At 46.0% G+C, this 26,851-nt stretch overlaps 1 protein-coding gene across 3 annotated transcripts in view; it reads right to left on the reverse strand.

Moving 5' to 3' along the window:
• The window catches only part of LOC111145742 (astrotactin 2), an 867,423-nt gene that overhangs the window by 330,163 nt on the left and 510,409 nt on the right, over positions 1-26,851 (reverse strand). For all 3 annotated transcript variants that reach the window (XM_022500914.1, XM_022500912.1, XM_022500915.1), the window contains one exon: positions 24,784-24,934. In XM_022500914.1, coding sequence (XP_022356622.1) covers positions 24,784-24,934 — 151 coding nt within the window. The remainder of the gene's footprint in view (positions 1-24,783; positions 24,935-26,851) is intronic.

The following is a 26,851-nucleotide window of genomic DNA, read 5'->3' on the forward strand; positions in this document are numbered from 1 at the left end:
TCTAGAGTTGCTGTTCTTCTTCTCTTCGATCTCCCGTTGGATTTGTAGGTGTTTGCAATCTTTAGATAAGCTATCTAGCTGATCTCCCGCTACCTGAAGTAGTCTCAGCCTGCTACTTCTCCGCCATCTTGACTCCTCTCCTCTAATTTGTATTTTTAGACCATTTACATTTAATGTGATTACTGGTATTTTAGAGCTTAAGTCAGATGTTTTATTTTGTTTCCTGATCTCCATTTTTCATTTTTCTTTCTCTTGCAACATTTTAAAATTCCATTTTGATTTATCTGTAGTGTTTTAAGTACATCTCCTTGTATAATTTTTAGTGTTAGCTTTTGGTATGCATGACTTATCACAGTCTACTTATGCCATCATTTTACTCATTTAAATGATGTATAGAAACCTGACCTCCCTTTATGTCCCTTTACCTTCTCCCATCTGTGGCATATTTTTTTTAAAAAATATTCCTCTAAATACATTTAGGACCGCATCAGATAGTGCTAGCATTTTTACTTTAACTGTCTAACATAATGTAGGAAGCTCAAGAAGAAAGGGAAGGTCTATTGCATTTACCCATATTTGTGTTGTATTCTTTCTTCTTTCCCACTATTCCAAAATCCCTTCTTCTATTGTTCCTTTTCTGTTTCAAGAACTTCCTTTAGCCAGTCTTTAGAATAAGTCTCCTGGCAACCAATTCTCTTAGTTTTCCTTCATATGAGAATGTCTTGATTTCTTCCTCATTCCAAAAAGATGTCTACTGGGCACAGGATTCTGAGTTCACAGTTTTTGTTCTTGTTTTCATTTTTCATCCAACACTTAAAAAATGCTGTGCCACTTCCTCCTGGCCTCCATGATTTCTCATGAGAATTCCACCATCATTCATGTTGTGTTTCTCCTATAAATAAGATGTCATTTCTCTCTACTTGCTTTCAAGATTTTTTTTCCCTGAAAAACCGAAATTTGGCTATAATTGCTGGTATGGATTTCTTTGTGTTTATTCTGGAATTTGCTCAGCTTTTCAAATATGTATATTTATGTATTTTATCAAATTTGAGAAGTTTTCAGCCATTATTTCTTTGAGCACTTTTTCAGTTCCACTCTTTCTTATCTCCTTCTGGCCCTTGAGACTGTGTTTATTTTCTTTATTGGTCTTGTCTCTTGATGTTCTGAGTGGGTGATTTCTATTTCTATCTTTACATTCATTGGTTATTTTCTCTGTCCTGTTAGTCAAATTAATCCACTGAGTTTTCAAAACATTTTTTTGATTATTGTATTTTTCAGTTCTATAATTTTCATTTGTTTCTCCTTTATATCTTCTACTTCCTTGATAAGACTTTCTGTTTTTCTCATATGTGCTTATAATTGCTTGTTTAAGCATTTTTATGATGACTATTTTAACATATTTGTCATTAACTTCCGATATATATTCTTTGTTATCTTCATAATGGCATCTATTGGCAATGTTTTGTTTGTTTGTTTGTTTGCATTCTGTTTGAGATCCTTCAGGCTCTTGGTGCAATAAGTGATTTGGTGGAAACCTGGATAAACTTGGGGCATTATGTTATGTTATTATGTTTTAACTCTGGATCTTATTTAAACCTTCTATTTTATCTGGATTCTTCCAACACTGTTCCAGTAGGGCAAAGTGGAGGCATAGCTCATTACTGTCAGGGGAAGTAAAATCTCAGTTTTCCCACTTAGCCCTCTCGGACAAAACTGCAGTAAAGAAAGGGGGAGGTACTGTATTATCAGACTATATAATTATAGTCTGGTAAAAATGAAAGTCTAGTTCCCTACCTGGCCTTTGTTAGAATGTGTTGGGGTTGGACCATGATGTCTGGCTAGAGTGATTATTGTCTAAAAATTTTCTGTCTTTATAGGCTGCCATTTTCCTTTTGCTGAGGAGAGTAAGCTTTGGGTTTTGGGTTGTTTTTGTTTTGTTTTCTTTGGTCTTTACCTATTGGCATTTCTGACTTGGTGGCTCCTTCAGTTCCAAGCTTGGAACATATAAGGCAAAAAGAAAACCCAAGGTACTGACCACCAATATCTCCATGGGCCCCCAAATTCCTAGCTGGTCTGCCTTTTTCTCTTCACCTTTCACAGAATTATGTTTGTTTTATATGTAATCTCCAGCATTTTTGTTGTGTTTAGCAGGAAAAAGAGGGAAAAGACATCTATTTCCCCACAAACTGTTTTGCACAGGACTATTTATGTTTACATTTTTAAAGTTCTGTTTTTATTTTTTTAGAAGGAAGACTATGAGGGGTGCCTGGGTGGCTCAGTGGGTTAACGCCTCTGCCTTCGGCTCAGGTCATGATCCCAGGGTCCTGGGATCAAGCCCTGCATCCGGCTCTCTGCTCAGCCAGGAGCCTGCTTCCTCCTCTCTCTCTGCCTGTCTCTCTGCCTACTTGTGATCTCTATCTGTCAAATGAATAAATAAAATTCTTAAAAAAAAAAAAAAAAAGGAAGACTACGAAATAAACAATAACAACAACAACAACAACACATGCATGTGACTTGCAAAGCCTAAAATATTTGCTACATGGTTCTTTATACAAAAAAGTTGTTGACCCCTGACTTCAGCCCTGGGAAGTCATCTTGAGTTTATTCTAAGTACAACTGGAAGGCATTGAAGGTTGTGAAGTGATTCGGTTTGCTCCCTTGAAGAGATTACTGAAGTCAGTAAATTTGATTATCTGTAAGCACTTTCTTAAGGTCTTATAAAAAGAAGCCTGAGAGGCAGGCTCTGTGAGGCTAGGAGTGGACAGAAGGAAAGGGGCAGTTCCACCTCCTAATGACCCCATTCCTTGGAGGGCTGCTCTTTGGCAGAATTTTTCAGTAAGTGGATGAGAAACCCAGTTCAGCTGAGCTCCAGAGCCTCACAGCCTCCACTCTGCTCTGCTTCAGGCAAGGACCCACAGGAAGACCCTGAGCCTGAATCCCTGAGCCTTAAAGTCTTGAGGATTTTAGTGGGGAATAGGTACCAAGGGGAGTCTCAGCTGCTCCTACAACACACTGGCCCTGCCTTACTCCTCCCAGCCCCCTCTCTCATCCCCTGAGCCTTCTTCCACTCCTTCCCAAGCCCCATTTTCAACATCACCAAGCCATTTGTTTCCATTTGTAATTATGCATTTTAATGTTCATTAATTATAGAATGCAAATTGCTTCAAGTACAAAATCTGTAATGAGCTGCTCCACTACCCCACCCCCAGGTCTAGAAGGTGGGCCAGCTGTTCTGCACAGAAGGAAAAACAACCAGCTTATAAGACAAAATAACTTTTCCTGGGGCCTGAGTGACTCATACGGCAAGCAATCCTGGGGGATTTCCAGGGTGGTGAGGACAGAAGAGCCCTGCACCTCCCCCGGGCCCTGGGAGATGACAGGTGTGGCACCTTCTTTCTCTTCTACAACCTTGGACCTTAGAGGCAGGGTGGGATAATGGAAAGGACTCCAGCCTCAGACTCAGCCTCTTCTTAGCTATTGCCTAAAGCTAGTCATGCTTCTCTGAGCCTCAGTTTCCCCATCTGGAAGACCTATCTCAGTGGGTGTGGCAGGCAAATTGGTTGATGGAGACAAGTAGCCAAATTCTAGCAAACCCTCAATTAAAAAAAAAAAAAGCATGTAAATAATGGATCTCTGTAGAGCTGAGTTTTGGGTCTTCCTCTCCTTTCTAACTGGCTGGGTAGCTTCTGACAGGCACGTCCTGCTGTCTGAGTCTGTTTGCTATACTATAAAATGAAGGCATCGGACAAATGGAAGGTAGGTAATACTCTGAGCTCTGAGCTGCTTGGTTTTTTGTTAAAGCAATGATGGACTGTGGAAAGGGGAGAACTATCTCAGAAGTGAGTAGAGAATCCCCTTTGAATTGATTGAGCATGTTTTAAGACATCAGCAGGATGACTCCACACCTGCCTAACTACAGGCAGAGCCTTGTCCTCCTCCCAGGGCTCAGCCAGTATCTGATTTCTCTCATCACCAGTGAAGCATAATAACAGTACTACCTCCTAGCAAGAGTCCTGCCTCCTACCAATCACACTGCCCCATCACATCATCGTAAAGGTTACACGAGACAAAGTAAAGGCAATGAGATCATTCGTGAGTGGAAGGCTGAGCACACTGTCAGCCACAGAGGATCCCACAACTGTGAGTGGAGTCTGCCACGTCCTCCCTGTGGGCCCTTGTTTCTCTGAGCCTCAGTTGCCACATCTCTACACTGGAGAGAGTCACTCCTACCTGCCTGGGCTTATGAGAGAACCAAACCAGAGCACACAGCCGACAGATGTCTGACACAAAGAATGGTAACTGCTGTTTGGATTTCTTGTTACTTTGCCCCAAAATAGGGAATGCATTCAGGAAACAATGGAAGAGGGTTGCAGACATGCAGAATATTGCCACAGGCAGTTCTTGCTCTATTTTCAGCAACGCTAAGGCAGGACAGGCATCATCATGCCCTTTTTGCTGATGAGGAAACTAAAGCCCGGAGAGGCCAAGTGACTTGCCTGAGGTCACACAGCAAGTGAGAGGAAGCCTTTGGTGGAAGGTCCCCTGATGGCAAAAAAAAGGGGTTCTTTCTCCCTGATCCCCATGAAGGTGGCCTGTCCATGATGTCACAAGCAGTTCAGACTGGCTAGGGCTACACAAGAATTCTGAGACCTTTGCAGGAAGGCCATGGCGTGGATTATGCGGGAACATAGGGGCTGTTGGCAGCAGCGTCTTGATGTACAGATCAGATACAGCATCCCAGGAAGACGAAAACAGAGGAAAGGAAACAGTGATGCACCATGTGCTAGATATTTTCTCCTATGCCTCTCCTCAAATTCTCCCAGCAAAACTCAGGGACACCTCTAAGATACCCTCATTTCGCAGGCGAGGTTATGGAGGATCACGGGAGCAAAGGAGGGCTGCAGAGTCCTTCATTAGGGACCATCCCTTTGATCGGAGGCTGAGTGGGCCTGAGTGCCCTCGTCCCAGGAGGCCTCTGGAGTACAGCCTGGAAAGGGAATGTGTGGGGAAGACCCTGCTGTTGCCCATCCCCTGCACCTCCCCCTCTCAGCCTCAATCTGTCAACAAGGCCAGCTAGCCTGCCTATTACTGGAGACATTGATTTGGACAACCAGGCCAGTCGAGAGCCCATAATTACAGGGAGTTTTAATCAATTCATGCCAATTCAGCCGTCGCTCCATCCAATGCTGACATGGAGGAAGGGGGTGGGCATGCAAAAAAAGATTACAGGGATCAATAGCGCGTAAATTAGGACTGCAGCTGCTCTGGGAGGCCTCAGACCTCAGAGTGGAGAAGGAGTCCCCAGGATTGCTCCGAGGCTCACTGGCCAAACCACGACGCTATTTCATGTGTCCCTCCACCTGGATGTGGAAGCTACGGAGGCAAACAGCCAATGGCCCCTGCCGGGTCTGACCTCAGTACCTTTGTCCATGCCTTGCCCCCAAGGGAGGCCTACCCTCCTCTTCCTAAAAAATCCTATATATCTTCTAAGTGACAGCTTAAACAGTCTCCCCCTCAGATCCCCTCCCAACTCCAGAAGCAGAAGGATGCTGAAGAGACACACAGAAAGAAAGACAGAGACAGAAAGAAAAGTCTAATCCAGATGCTGCTAATTATTCTTGGCTGTATAACTTTGGGCAAGTCGCCATAGGTTTCTGATCTTTGGTTCCCCATTTTAAAATGGACCTGATAGTAACTACCTGCCCCTGGGTTTGCTGGGAACCCTCAGGGCCATGATGGACAAAGAACTGTCTTGTATGAAAGTTGCTACGTCCTTCTGATGCCCAGAGTCAGCCGGCGCTATTTTTCCTTCTCTCCTATGTTAAGTATTGTTCCAACACAAACACCACTCTAGCAGGTCCATGGCTTCTGGTTCACAGTCTATCTCCCCAGGCATCTGTGGGCTATTTGAGGAGAGAGAGTAGAAGACACACAGCTTCCTCTTTCCAGCACCATCCCAGGGCCCAGCACAGGGGATGGAGACGCTGGCATGGCCTTTGGCATAGGGCCAGTCCTGGCTAGACTCCCACCTTGCTCTGCCGCTCACCAGCCTCGTAATACTAGCCAGTCACTTCATTAGCCCTTTGAAATTCAAGCCTCTCATTGTAAACTGAGACTAAGGACATACACCTCAGTAGAACTGCCATGGGGGTGGGAAAGCGTTAGACTATCAAATATCCCTAGTGCAGTGCCTGGGCATGATAAAACATCAAGTGTTATAAAAGTTGTCACTGTGATCATCATCACTTTAATATCTGATTCCCAGAAAATATTTTTGGAATGCCATAAGATGTCTGGTCACGGTGCTTAGTTGTGTCTTGAGTTCCCGTGAAACAGTGACAGGCCTCTCTCCCCAAGGGCCCGTCATCTGTGCCGTGTTCAACACACACTTCCCGGAGACATGAGAAAGGAAACTCGCGCGCTCTGAGCACCTACTGTAAGCCAGACACCCCACTGGGTGTTCTCCTCAGTCTGCTTTGCTCGAGGCCCACGATTCTACGAGCTCGCTGTTACCAGCCCCACATTGCAAAAGAGGGAACAGACTTTGAAATGTCCAGAAGGGCTTTTCCTCTGTCACTCAGCTTTCTAGGAGTAGAGCAGCGGGGCAGACATGGGTGTGTCTGGCTTAAAACCCAGGCTCTCAGCACCACACAGCTCCTTTCTGATGGAGACACAAAGGAGTACAAGGGGTGGTGGTCCCTGACCTCCAGGAGAATCTAGACCGACTGGAGGCACTGGGTAAACCCCCAGAGGCAGGTAAGTCACGGGTCAAGATGGCTTATGCTCCGGACTAGTAGTAGGCTCAAGAATGTCGGCAGTGTTGAAAGGCGTGGCTGGCTTCGCTGGCACACACATCGATCACGGCTAACTGTCTGAAGTTATGGCCACCAGCCTTTCCCATTAGAGGAGCACAGGTAGTTAGGAGCCTCTGTTTGGGGCATTTCTATTCCCTTCTCTTGCCTCAGCCTTCCTCTCTGTTACATGAGCAAGGTAGCAGCTGGTTTCCAAGGGCCTTACAGCTCGGGCATCCTACAATTCTCTGCCGGAGGCTCACAGAAATTCCAAGGGAGGTCAGGTGCTGGATTCGGGTAGCCAGAGGCACCTGAGCTGGGAACCATGGAGAAGGACTGCTCTTGTAGGAGAGGCTTAAGGCTATTGTTTGCAGCCCACCCCTTCAGCCCCCTCCCTCCTTCTGGCTGGAGTCACGAAGCCTTCCACCTCTCTCTCTGGAGCTCCCCAGAACACCGCACGGAGTAGAGATTCAGTTCAGCATGTGCCTATTCAAAGCCTACTGTCCTCCAGGCCATTGAGTCCACGAAGGTTTAGCCAAGCCTTCAAAAAGCATCTAGTCTCACATAGAGGAAGAATAAGTAATAATATTCTTACAGGACTTGGAGTTTTTTAAAATGGTACAAATAAGCATGGGGAGCTGAGGGAAGGGAAAACAGCGAACACCTTCCCAAGAAAATCCTGCAGGAGTCCTGCTGAACGTCTCTTTGGTAACTGTCTAGGGATTATAATAAATAGCCTTTGTGTAGTTCATTAATAATAATAACAGCTAACAATAGCATTTACTATGTGCCAGGCACTATTCTAAATGTGTTTAGAACATTAACTCATAATGGGGCGCCTGGGTGGTTCAGTGGGTTAATCCTCTGCCTTCAGTTCGGGTCATGGTCCCAGGGTCCTGGGATAGAGCCCCAAATCGGGCTCTCTGCTCAGCGGGGAGCCTGCTTCTCCCCCCATCCCGGCTGCCTCTCTGCCTGCTTGGGATCTCTCTCTTTCTGTCAAATAAATAAATAAAATCTAAAAAAAAAAAAAAAAATTAGAACATGAACTCATAACATTGGTGCGCCTGGGTGGCTCAGTCGGTTAAACATCCAATTCTTGATTTCCACTCAGGTCAGGATCTCAGAGTCCTGGGATTGAGTCCCATGTTGGGCCCCAAGCTCAATGGGGACTCTGCTTGAAGTTCTCTCTCCCCCTCCCTCTCTGCCCCTCTCCTTTGCTCACGTTTTCTCTCTCTCTCTCAAATAAATAAACAAATCTTAAGAAAAAACAAAACAAAACAAAACAAAAGAGAAAATTAACTCATACTGTTAACTACAGCCTGATGGCATAGGCGTTACTGTTCTCATTTTTCAGAGGAGGAAACTGAGGCACGGGCAGCTTTGGTAACTTGTCCCAAGGCTGCAGGGCAAGTACGTGGCAGAGCCAGGATATCAGGTCATGGTCTGCTGCCTTTCCTGTGTGTGTCAAGGTTTCTAAAGGCCTTCCCCGTGCGTTCTATTGTTCCAGTCTGTTGTGACTGCCAGACAGACGCTCGCCCTTGGAAGAAGAGGACCCCAAGGCTCAGAGAAGAGGGGCCTTCCCAAGGTCATGCAGTGAGCAGCTGTAGGCTAGAACTGAGGTTCAGCTCAGGCCCGCCCCATTCCTAAGCTGTGCCTTCTGGGCTAAAGACAGTCCCCAGTGAAGGAGCCCTCTGCTGCGGAGACCAGATTCGTACCACCTTTCCCTAGGTGCTAGGGTGCTGGGTGCTAGGGTGCTGGTGGGGAAGGGGTCATGGGTGGTGCTAGGGTGCTGGGTGCTAGGGTGCTGGGAGGGAAGGGGTCATGGGTGGCACAGTGCCCCGGTGCCAGGCATATCCTTCCCTCTGCCCAGCTACTCAGAAAAGGGTATACTATTATTTTCACCACCTGCCAGTGGGCAGCTGAGGCTTGGGACAGGACTTGCTTCAAGTCACCATTACAGATAAACTTAGATTTAAGTGTTAGGAAGCCTCACGTCCTCTTCTCTCTGGGAGTGGCACAGAGCCATGAGACCCTGGACAAGGTACACACGCTACCGACTGATGTGCAAGATGGCACTGGCCAAGAAATGGCTTTCTGACATTATCTGAGCACTTCCTGTGGAGCCAGGTCCCATTCTAGGAGCTGAATGCCCAAACACCGCGGCCTTTCCTCAAAGGAACCCGAGGTGGTGGATATTATTACTATGCTCACTTACCAGATGGGGAATCTGAGGCACAGCAAGGTTCGCTAACCTACCCAACGTCACACAGCCGGTCAATAGCAGACCCAGGAAAGCTGAAACCAGAGTCGGTTTCCTTAACTCTTTGGTGATACCCCCTCCTTACAATCATGTAAAGTAGGTACTATTATCGCACCCATATTTTGGATACTAAGGGACTCAGATACAAAGTTTAAAGCAACCTATCTCAGTATTACACAGTAAGTGGCAGAGCCAGGATTTGAACCCACGGACCCTGATCCCCAAATGCTCCTTGTCACCCACTGCTGTGCCTAGCGGTGAGCCACTGGTTTCAGAGGTCAGAGCCAGGCTTTTATCAGGACAGGCGGAAAGCATGGTCTTTCTGATCCCTGCTAGGTCTCGCTGGCTCCTTCCCTTCCCCATTCTTTGTAACTAAAATCTCTATTTGCAGCTTGTGGCTGTGTCCTCACACCGCACCTTCTCATCGATCGCCGGGGCTCTGCGTGAGAAATGATTTTATAAGCTCATTGGCTTTGAAAAGCACGGAGCAGCAGCCATTGAACATATGCTTCTGTGGGTATATATTTATTCAGCGTATGTTGAGTGTAATTTTGGGCGGTTTGCATATTTTATTTTTTATTTTTTTATTTTTTTGCAGAGAGCAATTTAAGAGAAAGAAGGAAAAAAAAAAATCTACCCCTGAATGGAGACAGATGCCATAGACACTGGACCCTGAGGTTTTCTGAGTGCAGTGTTTTGGGAACGGAGGTGGGTGAGAGGAAACGCATGAGCTGCGGACTAAGGACAACCTCTAAGACTCACAGCCCTGCCAGCCACCACCAGCGCTAACCATCCAGCCCCCGGGGAATAGTGTTTTATCTTCCTTTTTTTTTTTTTTTTTTTTTCCCAAGGCTTCCTCAGCATCTTGTCCTACTCTCTCCTAGCTGCTCTGTCCTACGTACTAAGTATCAGCCAGACTCTGGGCTGAGTGCACACCCCTCACCTCGCTCTCCAGGCAACCCCATGTTGAGGTGCTGTTGTGTGTATGAGAAGGTTAATACATCACCGCCCAGTGTCATCAACTAGCTCAGTGTGGGTCTGACCCCACACCTGGGCTCTCAACCTTTCCATCAAGGTTACTGGAACCCTTGCAATTGGGGTTCTGATCCCAAGGCTGCCAATCCCAATGTGAGTGGTACTAGGCACGTCACTCCCCTCCTTGGGTTGGCTTCTACATGTGCAGAATGGGGATGGCGATACCATTTGCCTGGTGTGCTGGGTGGATCCCAAGATCCGAAGTTACACTTCACTGTAGCTCAAGAGACATTGGTTCCCTTTCTCTCTCTATCCCCACCCCTTGCCTAAAAGGTTTTTCTCTTACCCAGGATGAACTCAGGATGTAACATTTAAAAATATGCTTTAGAAAAAGCCTGCAAGGTTTGGACCAGCTGGGGGGAAAAAAAAAATTATGCTCCTGTAGGTGCCAAAAACTCAAAGGACAGGAAGAGGCAGCCCAGTCCAGGCCTGAGTCTACACCAGAGGGAATCATTCGGAAGGGAGAGTTTACTCCGTATACGTGCTGAAAAGAGGCATCCACATGTGATTCTGGGTGGTGGAACCCGAAGTGTCTATTTCTGGCTGGGTAAATAGACCAAGCTCTTTGTTACTGATGACGCAGTTCACTCCTGTAACTTTGGGGTCTAACAGAGGGTAGAACCACATTAGGAATTCACGTGTAGTGTTGTGAATACAGCTCAGAGTTGAATGAAGCTGTGGACCAGCTGATAACCGGTCTTTGTTTCAACTAAAAGAGAAGATGGGTTTTTAGCTAGCTTAATGAAATGTGCTGAATGTCAGAGAATATGCCACTAAAAAGCAAAAATAAAATAAAATTGTTGTTCTATGTACATATACATGGAGAAACTATATAGAACAGATAAGGGGCATGATTATCATAAAAGTCAAGGTTGTGGCTACTTCTGGAAAGGGAGAAAGTGATAAAATGGGAAATAGAGTCACAGTGGGTGTGTTAAGAAAAGGCTTCTGGAATGCAGGCAATATTTTAATTCTTGACCTGGGTGATGATTGGATAGGCATCCCATATTTATTACTGTTGAAACTGCTTGTGATGTTTTTACACATTTTTCTACATGTTTTTGATACTCCACAATAAAACTGGTAAATATATATCACACAGGAAAACTACTAAAAGGAAATACCAATACTTTAAAATGGTGGTTATTGGAGATGGCATGACTCTGGGTGATATTTTCCTTTCTTCCTCCTTCTCTGTATTCTAAACATGCTTATGTGTATATATAATAACTTTATAATTGAAAAAGGAAAAGTCAGTTTTCAGTTGAAATGCTTCATTATCTAAACAAGGCAACAACAAAATCATGGGGGTTGGTTACAATGCTTCTGCCTGAAATCCCACCATCTGGAGAACTCCGTCTTCTCCCCAAGGTTTACTGTGTATGAAAGAAGAGCTCTCAGGGGACACAGGACTGGGGGGAGCACAAGCTCCATTGCCTGCCATAGAAGCTCATCTTCAGGGTCTTCCCTCTCGAGACCCAAGTAGAGCTTTGACATGTGGGGTGTTGCAGGGGAAGGAGCCCAGATAAAATCAAGTTCAACACTTGTCATTTTTAGAAGGCTTAAGGGGTTTAAGTAAGAATACACAGTGAGCAGAGCCAGGTTGAAGAACAGGGTCATTTTATTACCTAGGTCTGTATCATCCCCATGACAGTGGGCTTCTAGAATTACCTTTCCTCATGTGGATGGTAAGAAAAATTCTTGAAGATCAATGAAAGCCAGAAAAAGATCCTGTGAGTGATATTGTGATTTATAATAAGACATACAGATATTTTATCTTTATTCTTACTTCTAGACAGAGTTCCTAAAACCCTTGGAATTTCCTTAAGTGATAAGAGCTAATAAGGTTTCTTGATATTTATAAGAAACTCCTTTCAATCATACCTGAGTTTATGTTAATGAGGTGATTTTTGGAAAAAACTTAAAGTTGGGGTGCTCATTGCCAGGAGAACCAACCATGTGATTAGAGGGTTGGAACCTTTGGGATCCAGTAAGAAGATAGTGGCTGGAGGTTGCACCATCTGTCAATGGCCAATGATTTAATCAATTATGCTTATGTAAATAAAGCCTCCATAAAAACCCAAAGGAATAGAGTTGGGAGAACTTCCCAGGTAGTGAACACATAGAGGTTCAAGAATATCATGCTTCTTTCCCTTTACCTTATCCTATGTACCCCTTCACCTGGTTGTTCATCTCTATCCTTTATAATAAAATGGTAAACAAAAGGCAATGTTTCTCTCAGCTCTGCGAGCCACTCTAGCAAATGCACAGAATCCAAAGAAGAGGGTCGTGGAAACCTCCAAACTATACCTGGTCAGTCAAGAAGTACAGGTGACAAGCTGTGATTGGTCTCTGAAGTTGGAGGGGCAGTCTTGTAGGACTGACCCTTTGACTTATGGGATCTGATGCTATCTCTAGGTATGCTGTGTGCAAGTTCAGCTGGATTGTCCCCAGAGTTACCGCCCACTGAGAACTGGAGAACTATCAGGTGGTGTCAAAAAGCAAGCACCCATTGGACCCTGTTTCCTAGCTCACCAAGCTCCTCTCTACCTATAGGAACTGGCCCTGGAAAGGAAGGTTCCAGAACTGGGTCCAGCTCATGCGCATCTATACCCACTGGGCTTGGCCTGTACCCTAAGGCATGGGGCTCATTCCCAGTTTATGGACAATGCAACAGAGACTCAGGCACATTTAGCTCTTACCCACAGTCACACAGCTTCCCGGCGACAGGGACGGGATGTGAACCCAACTCTGTCTCACGGCCAAGTCTGCTCTTTGCACTGGAAGAATTCTGATGAACCAGCCCACTGTCCTAGGAATGTGTATAATGTTATTCAGACGCTATCTTCTCAGTGAGAAGAAATGGGCTAGTGAGGGCTTTAGGACCCCTTCTTACTGTTTGCTACCCCAAGGCTAAAAGGTCTCAAGATTGAGGCTGGTGGCCTGGGTTCCAAGCTGACTGTTTCCCATCCCTGGATGACCTCTATATCCTCCAAGAGTATCTGGGCCGGTGGTGAAGACGTACAAGGCAGGGCTCAGGGAGAAGCTGGAGAACCCAGGGAAAAGGCTAACTTTTCAGATTAATAATAATGATGCGGATGACATAATTTCTTGTCCACTTAACCCCAAGACCTATGATAAAAATAAAAGAAGTCTGTGGAAATCTGTGGAAGACAGATTTGTAGCCTGGGGTTTAGGACACTTAGGTTAAGTCAAGCATAGTTCCTGTGCTTTTTGGCTTCAATTTATTCATCTTCATCTTTGACAGAAAGAAGGAGGTTTACATACGGTTAAGATCAAGTTAAAAAGCCAGTTGTCTTGAAAAAAGGGAAAAGTTTGTATAATGACACGCAGTTCTGACACAGAAAGTTGCCTCAAGGAAACACAACTACTGTATGCTTTTTATGATTCTATTTTTAAACTTACGGATATAAATTCTTATTTAGATTTGCATATGCATGGAGGAAAATCTATAGAAAGATATATAGAGAGGGACCAAAGTGAACGGGAAAGAGGACAGTGGTTTGTGTTTTTTCTTTATATATTTCAGCAGAGTATCCATTTGTTTTATTTTCGTTTACAAAGAGCCTGAGCTATTTAGAACAAACAAAAATTAAAAGAAGATTGAAGACTGATGGGGAGAAGACCTTATAAATTGAGACAGTTCTACCACCACAATGAAGATGAACAGAACTGTTCCAGGTTTTCATTTCAGAGCTAAGACAAACGTGTTTAATTGTCAGCATTCCAACAGCCAGGGAGTGGTTCTTCACAGGTGTGGGGCACAGACACTGGGACCTTTGTGGTCACAGTCCGGCACCCACTGGTGTCCTCAAGGAGACACCAGTCCCGCCCGCTCGCTTCCTTCTACCTGCCCGCTCCTCTGTGTTTGTGCTCTCTCCCACATGCATCGAGCACACATTGTGCTCAAGGCCCGGAGGCTTCATTTTTACTGGCTCACTCCCCTCCTCAAGGGGACACTTTCAGCCCAACACCCTAGCCTGCCTTTGAACTACATGAACTGCATCGTGAAAGAAAGCCAGCACCCCGGAATCAGGGGTAGTCCTGAAAACCAGAGATGGTCCTGCCCCTCTTTATTTATTTATTTATTTATTTATTTATTTATTTATTTTTAAATTTTATTTATTTATTTAGAGATCACAAGTAGGCAGAGAGGCAGGCAGAGAGAGATGGAGGAGGAAGCAGGCTCTCCACCGAGCAGAGAGCCCGAAGCGGGGCTCGATCCCAGGACCCTGAGACCACGACCTGAGCCAAAGACAGAGGCTTTAACCCACTGAGCCACACAGGCTCCTCCCTCTTTATTTTTTATTTTATTATTTATTTATGTATTTATTTATTTATTAAAGATTTTATTTATTTATTTGACAGAGAGAGAGATCACAAGTAGACAGAGAGGGGGGGGGAAGCAGGCTCCCTGCTGAGCAGAGAGCCCGATGTGGGGCTCGATCCCAGGACCCTGAGATCATGACCCGAGCCGAAGGCAGCAGCTTAATCCACTGAGCCACCCAGGCGCACCACCCCCCGTTTATTTTAATCCATCCCACGCCTTCGCCCAAATCATGGAATTTGAAAACTGTCCTCACAGACTTCTGGGAATCAATGCGGAAGAAGTAACTCGGAACACAAAGCAGCCTTCTGCCCCAAGATGCTCGGAGCAACACTGTTTATAATGGATTAAAGCTGAAAGCACTCAAAATGCCCACCAATCAGATGAAGTCAGCGATAGAACATTCTTTCTGTGAAATACTAGGCAACCAGGGCAAAGAATGAAGACGGGGCTGTAAGGGCAGAGGGTCCTGGCACCAGGATGCTTCGCTTCAACTCCCCGTTCTAGAACTAAGAAGCTGTGTGACCCTGAGTGAGGTGCCCAGGTTCACTCTGCCTCAGTTCTCCCATCTGTAAGAAAAGGGTAATAATGAGACCCACATCAGAGGCTCCGGAACAGAGCGACCACCCGGCCATCTCAGCTCTCATCATCCTCGTCATCCCCGCAGGAAATATCCGGTAATAGTAGCAGCAACTGTGCTCTGCACCTACTTAGGGCCAGGCGCTGGCCCACTGTGAACGCATTATCCCAGTTAGTGCCCAGAGCAGCTGTGGCGGGTATGATAAGCCCCATTTTACTCAACAGAAGCTTGAGACTCAGAGGTTGAATTGTCCCCAGGTCACATGGCTAATGAGAGACTGAGCGGATTCGGGGCCCGGGTTTGTCTGAAGCCAGAAACTGTGCTCTTCAACACTTTACTGACCCCTTGAAGGTAGGGGTCATGGTGGGAGTAAACTCTCTCACGAGGACACCGTTGGGAAGGGAAGCAAAAGCATAGAGAACTGTTTCCCCCTGTATATTTGCTTTCCCACCAAATGATGAGTTAAGCCTCACCCTTCAACCCAAGCTGCCCTTCCCGACCCTCAGACGCTTTCAGCACTAAAAATCTGCCCTCAGAGCACATATATCCTGAGGTCAGGATTTCGGACATTGAAAGGAAGCTCAGCATTTCAATGGCCCCTCCCCAGGCAGGCGGGTCTGAAGCTCCCTTTCAGGCTCCCGCACAGTCTCTCCAAATGGTTGCCGCCTTCCCTGAAGAGATTTGCTCCCCTCCTGCAGCTAACAAGTGGCCAAACCAGGGCTGCAGCTCCCATTTTTCTGCCCCCCTGCCCCCCTACCTCTGGGGCTCCTCTCCTCTCCCCCACCCCAGCCATTCTTCCTGGAATCAAAGGGTAAAACCCATCCCTTTAGAAGGGCAAAGGCTGCTCCCTGACTTTAACAGATAACGACTTCCACACAATAAAACCAGCTTACCAGAAATACCATCAGACCCAGCAAATCTGGGTCCCAAAGAAATAAAATGAGGGGGGAAAAAGTAGAGAAGGCTTCAAATGTCACCAGAAGAATAAAATATTTAATATCATAAAAAGGTGCAGAAGCTTTATGAGAAAGCCACACATTATAATCTAGGAAACCCCAAGTCCCACGCCCACCCCCTCAGAAGGGAGGAGGGGCCCGTTGGGAGTTCACATAGGAAAGAGGCAAAGGCACAGCTCCCAGCTGAGGGACCCAGGGAGGGGCAACTCCCTTCCTTTTCACACCCTAAAGTTTGATCCTTCTGAGCAGGCTCTGAGTCAACAGGCACAGTTCCATTCTCCTTCTTTTCTGACTATCCTACCCCCTCCGCCAGTACTCATTCTTTTTTATCTTCCTACAGCTCTCTTGGATACAGAGGAAGAAGAAGAAATCTTGGACATTGAAAAAAGGATAGGGAGAAGGAAGTGTCCCCTTCCTCAATGCTCCCTGACATCGAGGACTTTTGCTTTTGGGAATATCCTCAGTTTCCAGAAGTTGCCATCTGAGGAGGTAAGGGAACAGGCTTTGGAGTTAGATACACCTGGGTTTGAATTTCTGCTCTGCCTTTATCTCGCTTGTTGGACTTGGGCAAGTTTCTCATGCTTTCTAAATCTGTTCCCTCGTTGGGGCGCCTGGGTGGCTCCATCGGTTAAGCGTCTGCCTTCAGCTCGGGTCATGATCTCTGGGTCCTGGATCTCCCTGCTCTGCAGAGAGCCTGCTTCTCCTTCTCCCTCTGCTGCAAAGCCCTGTTTGTGGCTCTCTCTCTGTCAAATAAATAAAATCTTTAAAACTAAATTAAAAATAAATAAATCTGTTTCTTCGTGGACAAAGCAGAAGTAACAACAGGGCTCACCTCATAAGCTTGCTGTAAGGATCCAATGGGATGATGCATTTCAAATATTTATCTTGGGGACTGGCATGAAATCAGCTCTCAAAAACTCTTGATATGTATCCCTGTCAGTAATATTACTGATATTATTGATAGCACTAATTCATTTATCAATAGCATCAACCAAGTCATGCTTTCAATGATACAATCAGGACCACTATTACTGATGAAGGGGCATATAGAGAATTCTGAGTCAGAGGGTACTTTGATGGGGACACGGTATAGGAGATAATCTACCCTTGAAAAAGACTGAGTTCCCATAAAGATATGTTACCCCCTGACTTTGCATACTTGTAAAAATTTTTAAGAGAAAAAAGGTGGCAAGCATCCTTCCTCCTAGTCTGGACATCAAACCTCCTAGTTTGGGGAGGAAAACCACTCTCCAGGGGCCAGACCCCTCCGTGGCTCAGCCTTTCTCGCCGCTGTCCAGGAGGGCAGAATGCCAAGCACACGGGCTCGGGCTTCCCCTGGTCAGCAGAGCCTGGGCTGGGCTCCAAAGTGATTTCTCACTCAGCTGATTCTCCCTCCATGCCTTCCCCACCCTTCTTGAGTTTCATTTCTTTTAATCACAGTCCAACTGAGTCATTAAAGGGGGGAGAAAGATGAGAAATGGAGAGAAGCAGCCTCTCTCTCCCTGTATGATTCTAGTTTTTGCCTCTTTCTGAGTGGTGCCAAGAAGTGCCTGGCCTATAATAAGTGGTCATTCCTATCCTAATTCATCTTGACCTGAAAAAAAGCAGCATTTTTTGGTTGCCACTCAGCATCTTGTGACCCTTAGGGGTCCTGCAGCTCTTTCTAATATCTGGGAGACCAGATGGCTTTTTAGGTCAAAATGGAAAAAGCATGAGAGGGAGAGGGAGAAGGAGAATACGGCTGGGTGATTTCTAGGGGGTGAGGCAGAGTGGGATGGGTCTGGAATTTAAAGGGAGGACTGGGGACTGACAGTGGACACACATCCTAAAAGACGCCACCCCTCGCTAGGATCTCACCAGTGTGCAAATCCCCGCACCTCCCTCAGTCCTAACTTTCTATGAAGGCCCCAGATGGTCTGACACCTGCCCTCCTCCCCACCCTCCTTTCTCTGTGCTTCTCCACATATCCCCCCCTCCCTGTTCCTCCCAGGCCATTCGGTTTTTCTCAAGTGTCAAGTGAAGATAATCCTACAACCTAGCTCCCAGGGCAGCTGAGAGAATTACATTGTTTAAAACCAGCTCAGCACGCAGAATCACGTCCTCACACGGGTCACCGTGCGGGCCCCCCTTCTTACGGTACGAGGCTTTGTCTTTCATCAAACAGATACAGCAATGCCCATCTAGGGGAAGACTTAGTGGCACTGACTGCCAGGAACATGCGTGCACTGGGGTGCGGTGTTCGTGAGTATGCCCCTCTCCCACCCCGGCCCCCTTCCCTCTGCTCTCACACCTACCTTGTGAAATATTCTCATGCCAGGATGGAGGGACTTGTCCAAGGTCACACGGCAGTCCTACTAAATAAAGCTCCTCTCGTCTTCTGAGCTACCTTATAAAACACAGTGGGGCTCTTTTTCTGGCATCCCCTATGCCATTCACGGCGTTGGACACAGGACAGCTGCTAATGAAATCTCTGGACCACTGCAAGAGCAAAGCCAATGCTCTAAGGCCAGTACTTCAGCAGGTACAAGGGGGAGGAGGGAGTCTTAGGATCAAACCTTGATTCTGTCTCTGCTTCCCTCCATGCACTTGACCCATTTCTGCATCTTCTGAGGCCTTTGCTTTTCTGTCTGTATAATGGGAGAGGTGCTGGCCTGATTAGATCTCTAGGGAGCCTTCCTGCTCCAAGAGCACCAGCCTGGGTGTCCCTGCTGTAGGTCAAGGATAGATTCAAGAGGGCCACGCCTTCTCTGCTAGTCTTCTCATCCGCAGTTGAAGTCCAGGTCCCTCTCCTTGAATCCATACTGACTTTAAGGACCTGCCTGACAAGTAGAAAGGGGCAGAAATGATACCCTGGGACTTCTGGGGCTAGGTGCTATGGATGTTAGCAGCTTCTGCCTGTGCTCTTGCAATACTTGATCCTGGGATGCTCCCTTTGCAACCCTAGCCTCTGTGGCCTGAAAAGTCCAGCCAAATGGAGAGGCCATGGGCAGGCACTCTAGTTGAGAGCCCCTGCTAAGCTGAGGTGCAGCACAGCCAAGGGTCAACTCCCAGCCATTCCAGCCCCTTCTGGGTAAGTGAAGGGACCCTCTTGAAAGACACCTTCTAGCTCCAGATGGCCCACCTGTAGTGAATCAGAGACAAGTCACCCAGCGGAATGAATCCTTCCCATGTTCCCGACGCACGAAATGTGAGCAAAACATTGGAAAAAGGAAGGTGAGCTGTGAATTGTTCTTTCAAAAGGGACTGAGAACAGATTTTGATCACCTGATTGTCCGAGATTGACTCCATCAAAAGGCCACTTCCCAAGCCGGGGTGAGGGGTGGGGGGGTACGGGGGAACACAAAGGAACAGCATGAGCCGAATGCTTCAGGGGGCAGCAGCGACACAGAGATGGCGAAAGTGTCCTCCACACAATATGATGATGAAATACCTATAGTTTTCTTTGGTTTTGTCCTCTATCTTGATTAAAATTTTGCCATGTTTATACTGCTACACAGAATAAATGGAAACATAGCTTACTTTTCAAACCGTGCCTTGCTGACATCGTTATGCTTGCCAGATTTATACCATTTCTAATAGATAACAATCTTTCCTGTTTAGCACACTGAAGGGGAGCATGAGGCTTCCTCCCCCTTCTGATGCTTCAATCACTGTGACTTCCTCCATCTCCGGCCAGGAGGGGAGGGTCTCCCTGGAAATAACTGAAAATCTAAATAACAAGGTAATTCTTTATATGATATCTCTTGGATCACCCTCCCTCCCCCTCTTACTGTTCACCCTGCATTAATTTCCTATTGCTGCTATAACATTAGATGACCACAGACTTGGTGGTTGAAAACAACACACATTTATTAGCTTACGGTTCTATAGGTTAGAAGTCTAGCAAAATTATCACTTGGCTAAAATCAAGGTATTGGCAGGGTTTCATTACTTTCTGGAGGCTTTAGGGGTGAATCCATTTGCTTGCCCTCCAAGTGTTACAGAATTTCCTTAGCTTGTAACCCCCCTCCTCCCTCTTCAACAGTAGCAATGTTGTAAGGCTCTGAATTCCTCTGCTGTCTCCTTCTTCCACATTAAAGGGCCCTGTGATTACACTGGGCTCACACTGGTAATTCAGAACAATCTCCATCTTTAAAAATTGGCTTATTAGCAACCTTAATTCCATATGCAAATTTAGTCTTCACCTTTGTCGTGTAAGGTAAAATATTCACATGTCACAGGCATTAGGATGTGGAACTCCAGGGTTCCTAGATGGTTCAGTTGTTAAGTGTCAGCCTTCGACTCAGGTCATGATCCCAGGGTCCTGGGATTGAGGCCCGCATCGGGCTCCCTGCACAGTGAGAAGCCTGCTTCTCCTTCTCCCACTAACCCTGCTTGTGTTCTCTCTCTCATTGTGTCTCTGTCAAATAAATAAAATCTTTAAAAAAAAAAAAAAAGGACGTGGAATTCTTTGTGGGAGCTATTATTCTGCCTACGCCATACATCCAGTGGCTATCCCCAATTTGGTCAACTATAAACCTGAGGACCACAGTATCCCGGGGAAAGCTTACCACAGATGACCCAGAAAACCAAGCCAACACCAAGCCAATTTTTTTTTCTTTTAAATTTGGAGGTTCAGAAGTTGAGATCTAAATTGAAGATAAAATCTAATGATAATAATAGTCATGGGAAATCTGTGCTGTGTTAGAGAATTGGCTTCTCCACCCCTCACCTCCCATGCCCCAGAGCTAAGGATCAGTTGAGCTTGGGAAGAGAGGAATGTTGGGAATCAAACCAGATGGTCTTGCAAACACTAGAGAATGTCCTTAAAAGAGATCCTATGCTCTGTTCGCACCAGTCTTGTCCACAGGGTGGCTGAAGAGGATGAGAGGCTAGAGAAAATTAGGTGTGTCGGAGGGATTGGAAAGAAAGAGTGTCTCTGCCTCACTGCTGGACAGCATTTGTCGGATGGCAAGCATCAGGTGCTCTTCCTCAGCATGACAGTAGCCAACCACAAGTGGCTTCCTGGTCTACCCCCCATCAAGAGGTCTTCGGCTAGCTCCCCTCAGATCCCCAGGCCCTCAGTGTGACAGAGAAGAGCTGATGGCCTCAGAGAAGAGTGATGGCCTCAGTAGGGCAGGAAATCTATCTGATAGATAGAGCCAACTGGCCTCAAATGACCTTATGATGGGGATGGAGAGAGCAAGGCAGCAGAAGCCAGGATACACCACATGCCTATAAATCACCTGGGAACCGAGAGGTCTTGGCACAATACCATAAAGGAAAGAGAGTGATGGACAAGTGCCAGACAAGACAGCAGGCACTAGAATTCCCAGGCAGTGGCCCGGGGCCAAACCTCCTCCTACCCCCGTGCTTAGATGTACATTGGCCTCCTCTGAACTTAGACATTCAGGAAGAGGTAGGAAGCAGAAAACCTGAGTGGAACTAGAAGTATGTTTCCACTACCAATGGATGGAGCAGGGCAGAGATGAAATTCAGTTATAGAAACATTACAGGAAATTAAATACGCTTGAATCTCTGTGGCCCGAACATCGTATCTGCTGCATAAAACCATCCGCAATCGTGGTCTCTCCCGCTTGCACATAAGTGGTGTTTCATAAATCCCTAATCATTTGCAATTACGTTCTCTGATTTTCAGAAAACCTATGAGTTCTAGAGCTGCTGCTCCATTCTGAACGACTAGGAAACAGGCTAATAAAGTCCACGTAGATTCGAAAGCTCACCAATGACCAAGCCAGAGCTTAAGCCCAGTTCACTCAGCCCAGCCTTCGTTCTCAGCTTCTCACCCACTATCTCCTCTCTTCTCTGGGTCACAGGAAAGCCAGCCAAAATGGTTCCGGCAAGAAGAATATTGAAAACATGTCCTTGGACCTCTACCTGGCCACCTTGTGGCGGTTTTGGGAAGTCACTCTGCTTCCCACAGGGGTGAGGGACCTACTGCTGGGTTTGTTGAGACGGTGAGTTATTGGATGCAGACACACCTTGAGAACTCTAAAGCGCTCCAAAAATAGAAGGTATTATTACGATTTATTTTTCTTTTGCCAGATGGAGTTTCTTAGAAGAGGGGCTGTAAGAAAAAGTTTCCCCTCTGCAGTTATGACAAAGAGTCTACCGAGAAATAAGAGAGATTTTAAAGTTCAGAGTAGAAGTGGGTGTCTCCCCATCCACTCTGAAGGTGCAGAAAAGAGCTTACCTGAGCTCCATGGAGCCCTGAAGTTGCAGTTTTAACATTAGATCCTTAACCTAGAGAGGAAGGTCTCTGACAACCTCATCAGACTGCTGAATTTTCTCTTAACCTCCAGGGAAGGAATGTTCTTTTGCTCTCTCTCTATATTTTGCCAGTTTCCACTGATGAGAGGGAGAAAGAGGCACAGCCCATCTGGGTACGTGCTTGTGCGTGCATACCTCTGCACTCTGAGGTTTCCTTCTTCTGGGACAGCTATCTTCGAGGAGAGGGAGTTTAATTAGTTCAGGAAATGGAACTGATGGGAAAAGGAAATAGAGGCAGAAAACTTATGTCTTTCAGAAATGCCAGCTTCATGTTTTGGGGACCACACTGCTGATCTGGGACATCTTTTTGAGTTGTGTGTCCACTGCCTAGCTTGAAGACTTGGGCAGATCCTCCCCTCTCTCACTGGGCCTCACTTTTCTATCATGCAAAATGGAGGGCTAGGTTGCAGTACTCCTAGACAGCTGCTGACAACAACGCCTGTTTTCTGGTGCTTGCACCCGACTTTTCCTTGAAAGTCTGGGCCTCCCCCCAACTCACTACTGTGCATTTACATGCAGGAGCCACCTGGCCCAAGACCCAGGTACGACTGGGTCTCGGACGAGCCCAGTCCTTCCCCCACACTCCCACCACAGTGACTGGCACAGTGATGGGCATGAGGCCCAAGCTGGCCCAATGAGTTGAAATCCTGTGATGTTAGCTGGAGGGACTGGGAAGAGAGATGTTCTCAGTGAGTGGGGAAGCTAGAGTTGTCCATGGTGCTGAAGAAAGCAGAGAGAGGAGAAGAGGGATCCCAATGACATTGTTTGATCCCCTTAATCCTACTGTCCCTTGACTTCTGTTCAATGGAATACATTTCTTCTTTTTGCCTAAACTAGTCCTGAGTTTCTATCACTTATAATCTTAATAATTCTAATTAAAACATCTCCACTTGCCCATCTACATTTGAAGATCTGTTGATCTTTGCTACAATACAATTTAATGGCATTATCTCATTCTCTAGAAGTTTTCTTCTTCGTTTTGCTCTCCCAGCCATTGTCTATTTCCCTACCTTTGGAGCAGGTACATTAAGAACTGACTGTGTATTCTATTTCCTGTGGTCTCCCCCAGAGACATAACCCTGGCCCACATCCCTGGCCCCATTCCTCCTTCCATCCCTTCTTTCTTTCTTTTTTTTTTTTTTAAGATTTTATTTATTCCTTTGACAAACAAGAGATCACAAGTAGGCAGAGAGGCAGGCAGAGAGAGAAGGGGAAGCAAGCTCCCTGCTAAGCAGAGAGCCTGATGCAGGGCTCAATCCCAGGACCCTGAGATCATGACCCGAGCCAAAGGCAGAGGCTTAACCCTCTGAGCCACCCAGGCACCCCCGTCCCTTATTTCTTTCTTATTTACTGAGATCGTTGGAGTGCTGAGTTGAATCCACGGATTCCCTGGGTTCTCCCTCAGTTTACTGGGTGGGATAAACCAGAAAAAAGGCAGTTTGTGCTAGAAATGATCACAGGGGCTATAACAGATGTATGTAGCAGGCATGTGAAAACAGTAACGATCTTTAGAAGAGGATGGTCACTTTTCCAAGATGAGGAGGGAAAAGAAGACAAATCGGGAAAGAGGTCTACTTGTTGGCTACATAGGCTGGTGGGGAGCAACTCACTCTAGGCTAATAGACGGTAGGAACGAAGGCTCTGAGGCATTACATGGGGACATAGGTTCAGAGAACCACATCTAATTCATTCCACTGGCTTTAGTGTAGAAGGAAGTAAAGTGATGGAGAGGTTAGAAAGGGCCAAATCAAGAAGGCACAGAATGCCAGCTGAAGAAGTTCAGCTTGCAGGGTGATATCTACCAAGTGTGCTTCCACGAGCTCTGCCTCCCCAGACATAGAATGCTCACCAAACCGTTACAAATTCAGGTTCCTGGGACCTAACCTCCTCTGCACAATCAATATGACTGTGTGGGATCCTGGAACCTACATCTGAAACAAGCATCCTAGGCCATTCCTACACCATAAACCATTCAGTCCAAAAGCCTCTTCTATGGGCAACAAAGATCCTCAAAGAGCCTCTGTGTCCTTATGTCTATCCCCGATTCTGGAGCCTTAGGCAGATAAGCCTGCCATCCCCCTCCATGCCCTTCCCTTGGCCATCCACACTCTTTCCCTAATGTAAATTGACCCATTTTTGAAGCCAGTAAAAACCAATTTGCCCAACTTCAACCAACATTAAGGTCTCCACTGAAACCTTCTCTTCTGGACATCTCATTGACATGATCCCACTGGGTCCACAGAGATAAGACATGCCCTATCTCACTCCCAAATGGACAGTCACCCTCTTGAGGCCAGAAGCTCTCAAGGACCTATTGCATATTGGGCACTAAAGTTCTGATGTCTCATTTCATTCTTCCAACAATTCCACAAGATAGGTTTATGTATCTCACTTTACAGATGAAGAAACCAAGGGAACCTAGTGTTCTGAAGGCCACAGAGGCAGTAGCTATGAGTGAGTGCCCCCCCCCCAAAGGGAGGGGCCTCTAGCAAGCAGCCTTGGTGTCTGGGCCAGCACCACAGTCATGGGCCAATGGCACTTACCACACATCCTGAGGAGTCCACCTGGCGGTCAGACACGCACTTGAAGTTCCGAGTGCAGCCCCCATTGTTCCGAGAGCAGTCACGAACTGGCCCAAAGGAGGACAGCAGGTCGTTGATGGTTTCGAAGTATGTGGACAGCATCGCTTCTTCCCTTAGACACAAAGGGGATGGTTAAACCCAGAGACATGTGTATCATTAGATTAAAAGAAATTAAACATGCATTCATTACAGTTAAGAGCACCATTTATGATATCTGTAATCAAGAAGATGATACAAATACATATTTAAAAAGAAAATAGTAAGAAAAACATCCACTAGGTATGCTATCATATGACTGGATGTGTGTCTACTTGTGATGATGAGGAATAATGAAATAAAGAGTGCCAAGTTTCCTGTCTACTTGTGATGGAACTTGGCGTTCTTTATTTCATTAACCCTCATAATTTGGGAATGTAGGCTTGAGATTTCCATTTTACCAATAAGTAAACTGTGGCTCGGAAAGGTGAAGGGTCTTGCTAAAGTCCACCAGCTTGTAATGTGGCAGAATTGAAATTGGTGCCAAGCTCCATCTTGTTCAGAAGAGAAAGCTTCCTGCTATATAACTCTTAAATCACAATTTGTCTGTTTTTACAGATTCTAAACCTCCTCATAGCAACTCTGCAAAATGGGCACATTCCTATTATCCCAACTTTGAATATATATTGAAACTATTAAAGGTATGGAACTTCCCCAATTTACAAAGCCTATAAACAGCAGAGCCAAGATACAAACACAGGACTGTCTGACTCTAGAATCTTAGAGCTTTATTTTTCATACTATTGCATAAAAATGACCCCATCCAGACTGACAGCAACAGTGGTTGGAACAGTCACAGGATTCTAGACAAATGCATCCTTCCTCCAGATGAGACTGGACTAGGTACCATAATCCATGGTTCTGCCAAGGTTTTATGAGATGAGATATACAGACAGGAGTTTTGGGAGCCTGCTTTCTGGCAAAGGGGCCACAAATAAGGACATCCCACCACTGGAGTATCTGTGATATCCACAGTTATAGGAGATATTAGAGGGACACCACAGGCACTGAGTAGTGACACACAGTCTCCCATGATATAGGACTCATGGGGTCCAGAATTGTGAAAGAAGGGAGATGACTGTTGCAAGAAGAGGCTAGAGAGTACTCTGGTACTCTTGGTATTGCCTTTGGACCATCCTTGGTGTTGCCTTTGGACCATCCTTCATCCTTCTCCCACTGTTTCCCTCCAGAGGCATGGAGTTCGAGGTTTGGGTGTTGTAGCTTATTTTCTACCTCCAGTATAATCCCCTTCTGTATTATCTTTCATACTGACTGCCAGTGAACCTCATACATTCCAGCTCTAATTCGATATGCCACTCATCAATAATAGCCCCCCATTATTTACAGAAGAAAATCCAAATTTTGATTTGAGGTCCTTCACAATTTGGTCCCCGCCTGCCTGTCCAGCTTCTTTACCCTGTCCTCATAGCCACAGGTATCTTCTCATTCCCTAAACACACAATCTTAATTTAGATTCTCTGAGAACAGACTCTGAAACAGAGCTGTACAGAGCAGGTGTTTCAAGGATCCCTCTTATACAGTTGTAGGAAGTAAGCAAGGCAGGACTGGACAAGGGAGAGGCTGAGTCACCATGTGGTTAATGCATTTAGATCTGAAGCTTCAGTTTGTCCTTGCAGAGCTCTAGAGTTGGGTGGCCCTTTAAGGATATCCTGATTAACACATAGACCAGTGGAACAGAGTAGAGAGCCCAGATATGGACCCTCAACTATATGGTCAGTTAATCTTCGACAAAAAAGGAAAAAATATACAGTGGAAAAAAGACAGTCTCTTCAATAAATGGTGCTGGGAAAACTGGGTGCTATATGTAGAAGAATGAAACTCGACCATTCTCTTACACCGTACACAACGATAAACTCAAAATGGATAAAAGATCTCAACGTGAGACAGGAATCCATCAGAATCCTAGAGGAGAACATAGGCAGTAATCTCTTCGATATCAGCCACAGCAACTTCTTTCAAGATATGTCTCCAT

The sequence above is a fragment of the Enhydra lutris genome, unplaced genomic scaffold (assembly GCF_002288905.1).
Source record: "Enhydra lutris kenyoni isolate GAN:26980312 unplaced genomic scaffold, ASM228890v2 scaffoldscaffold13, whole genome shotgun sequence".
NCBI lineage: Eukaryota > Metazoa > Chordata > Mammalia > Carnivora > Mustelidae > Enhydra > Enhydra lutris.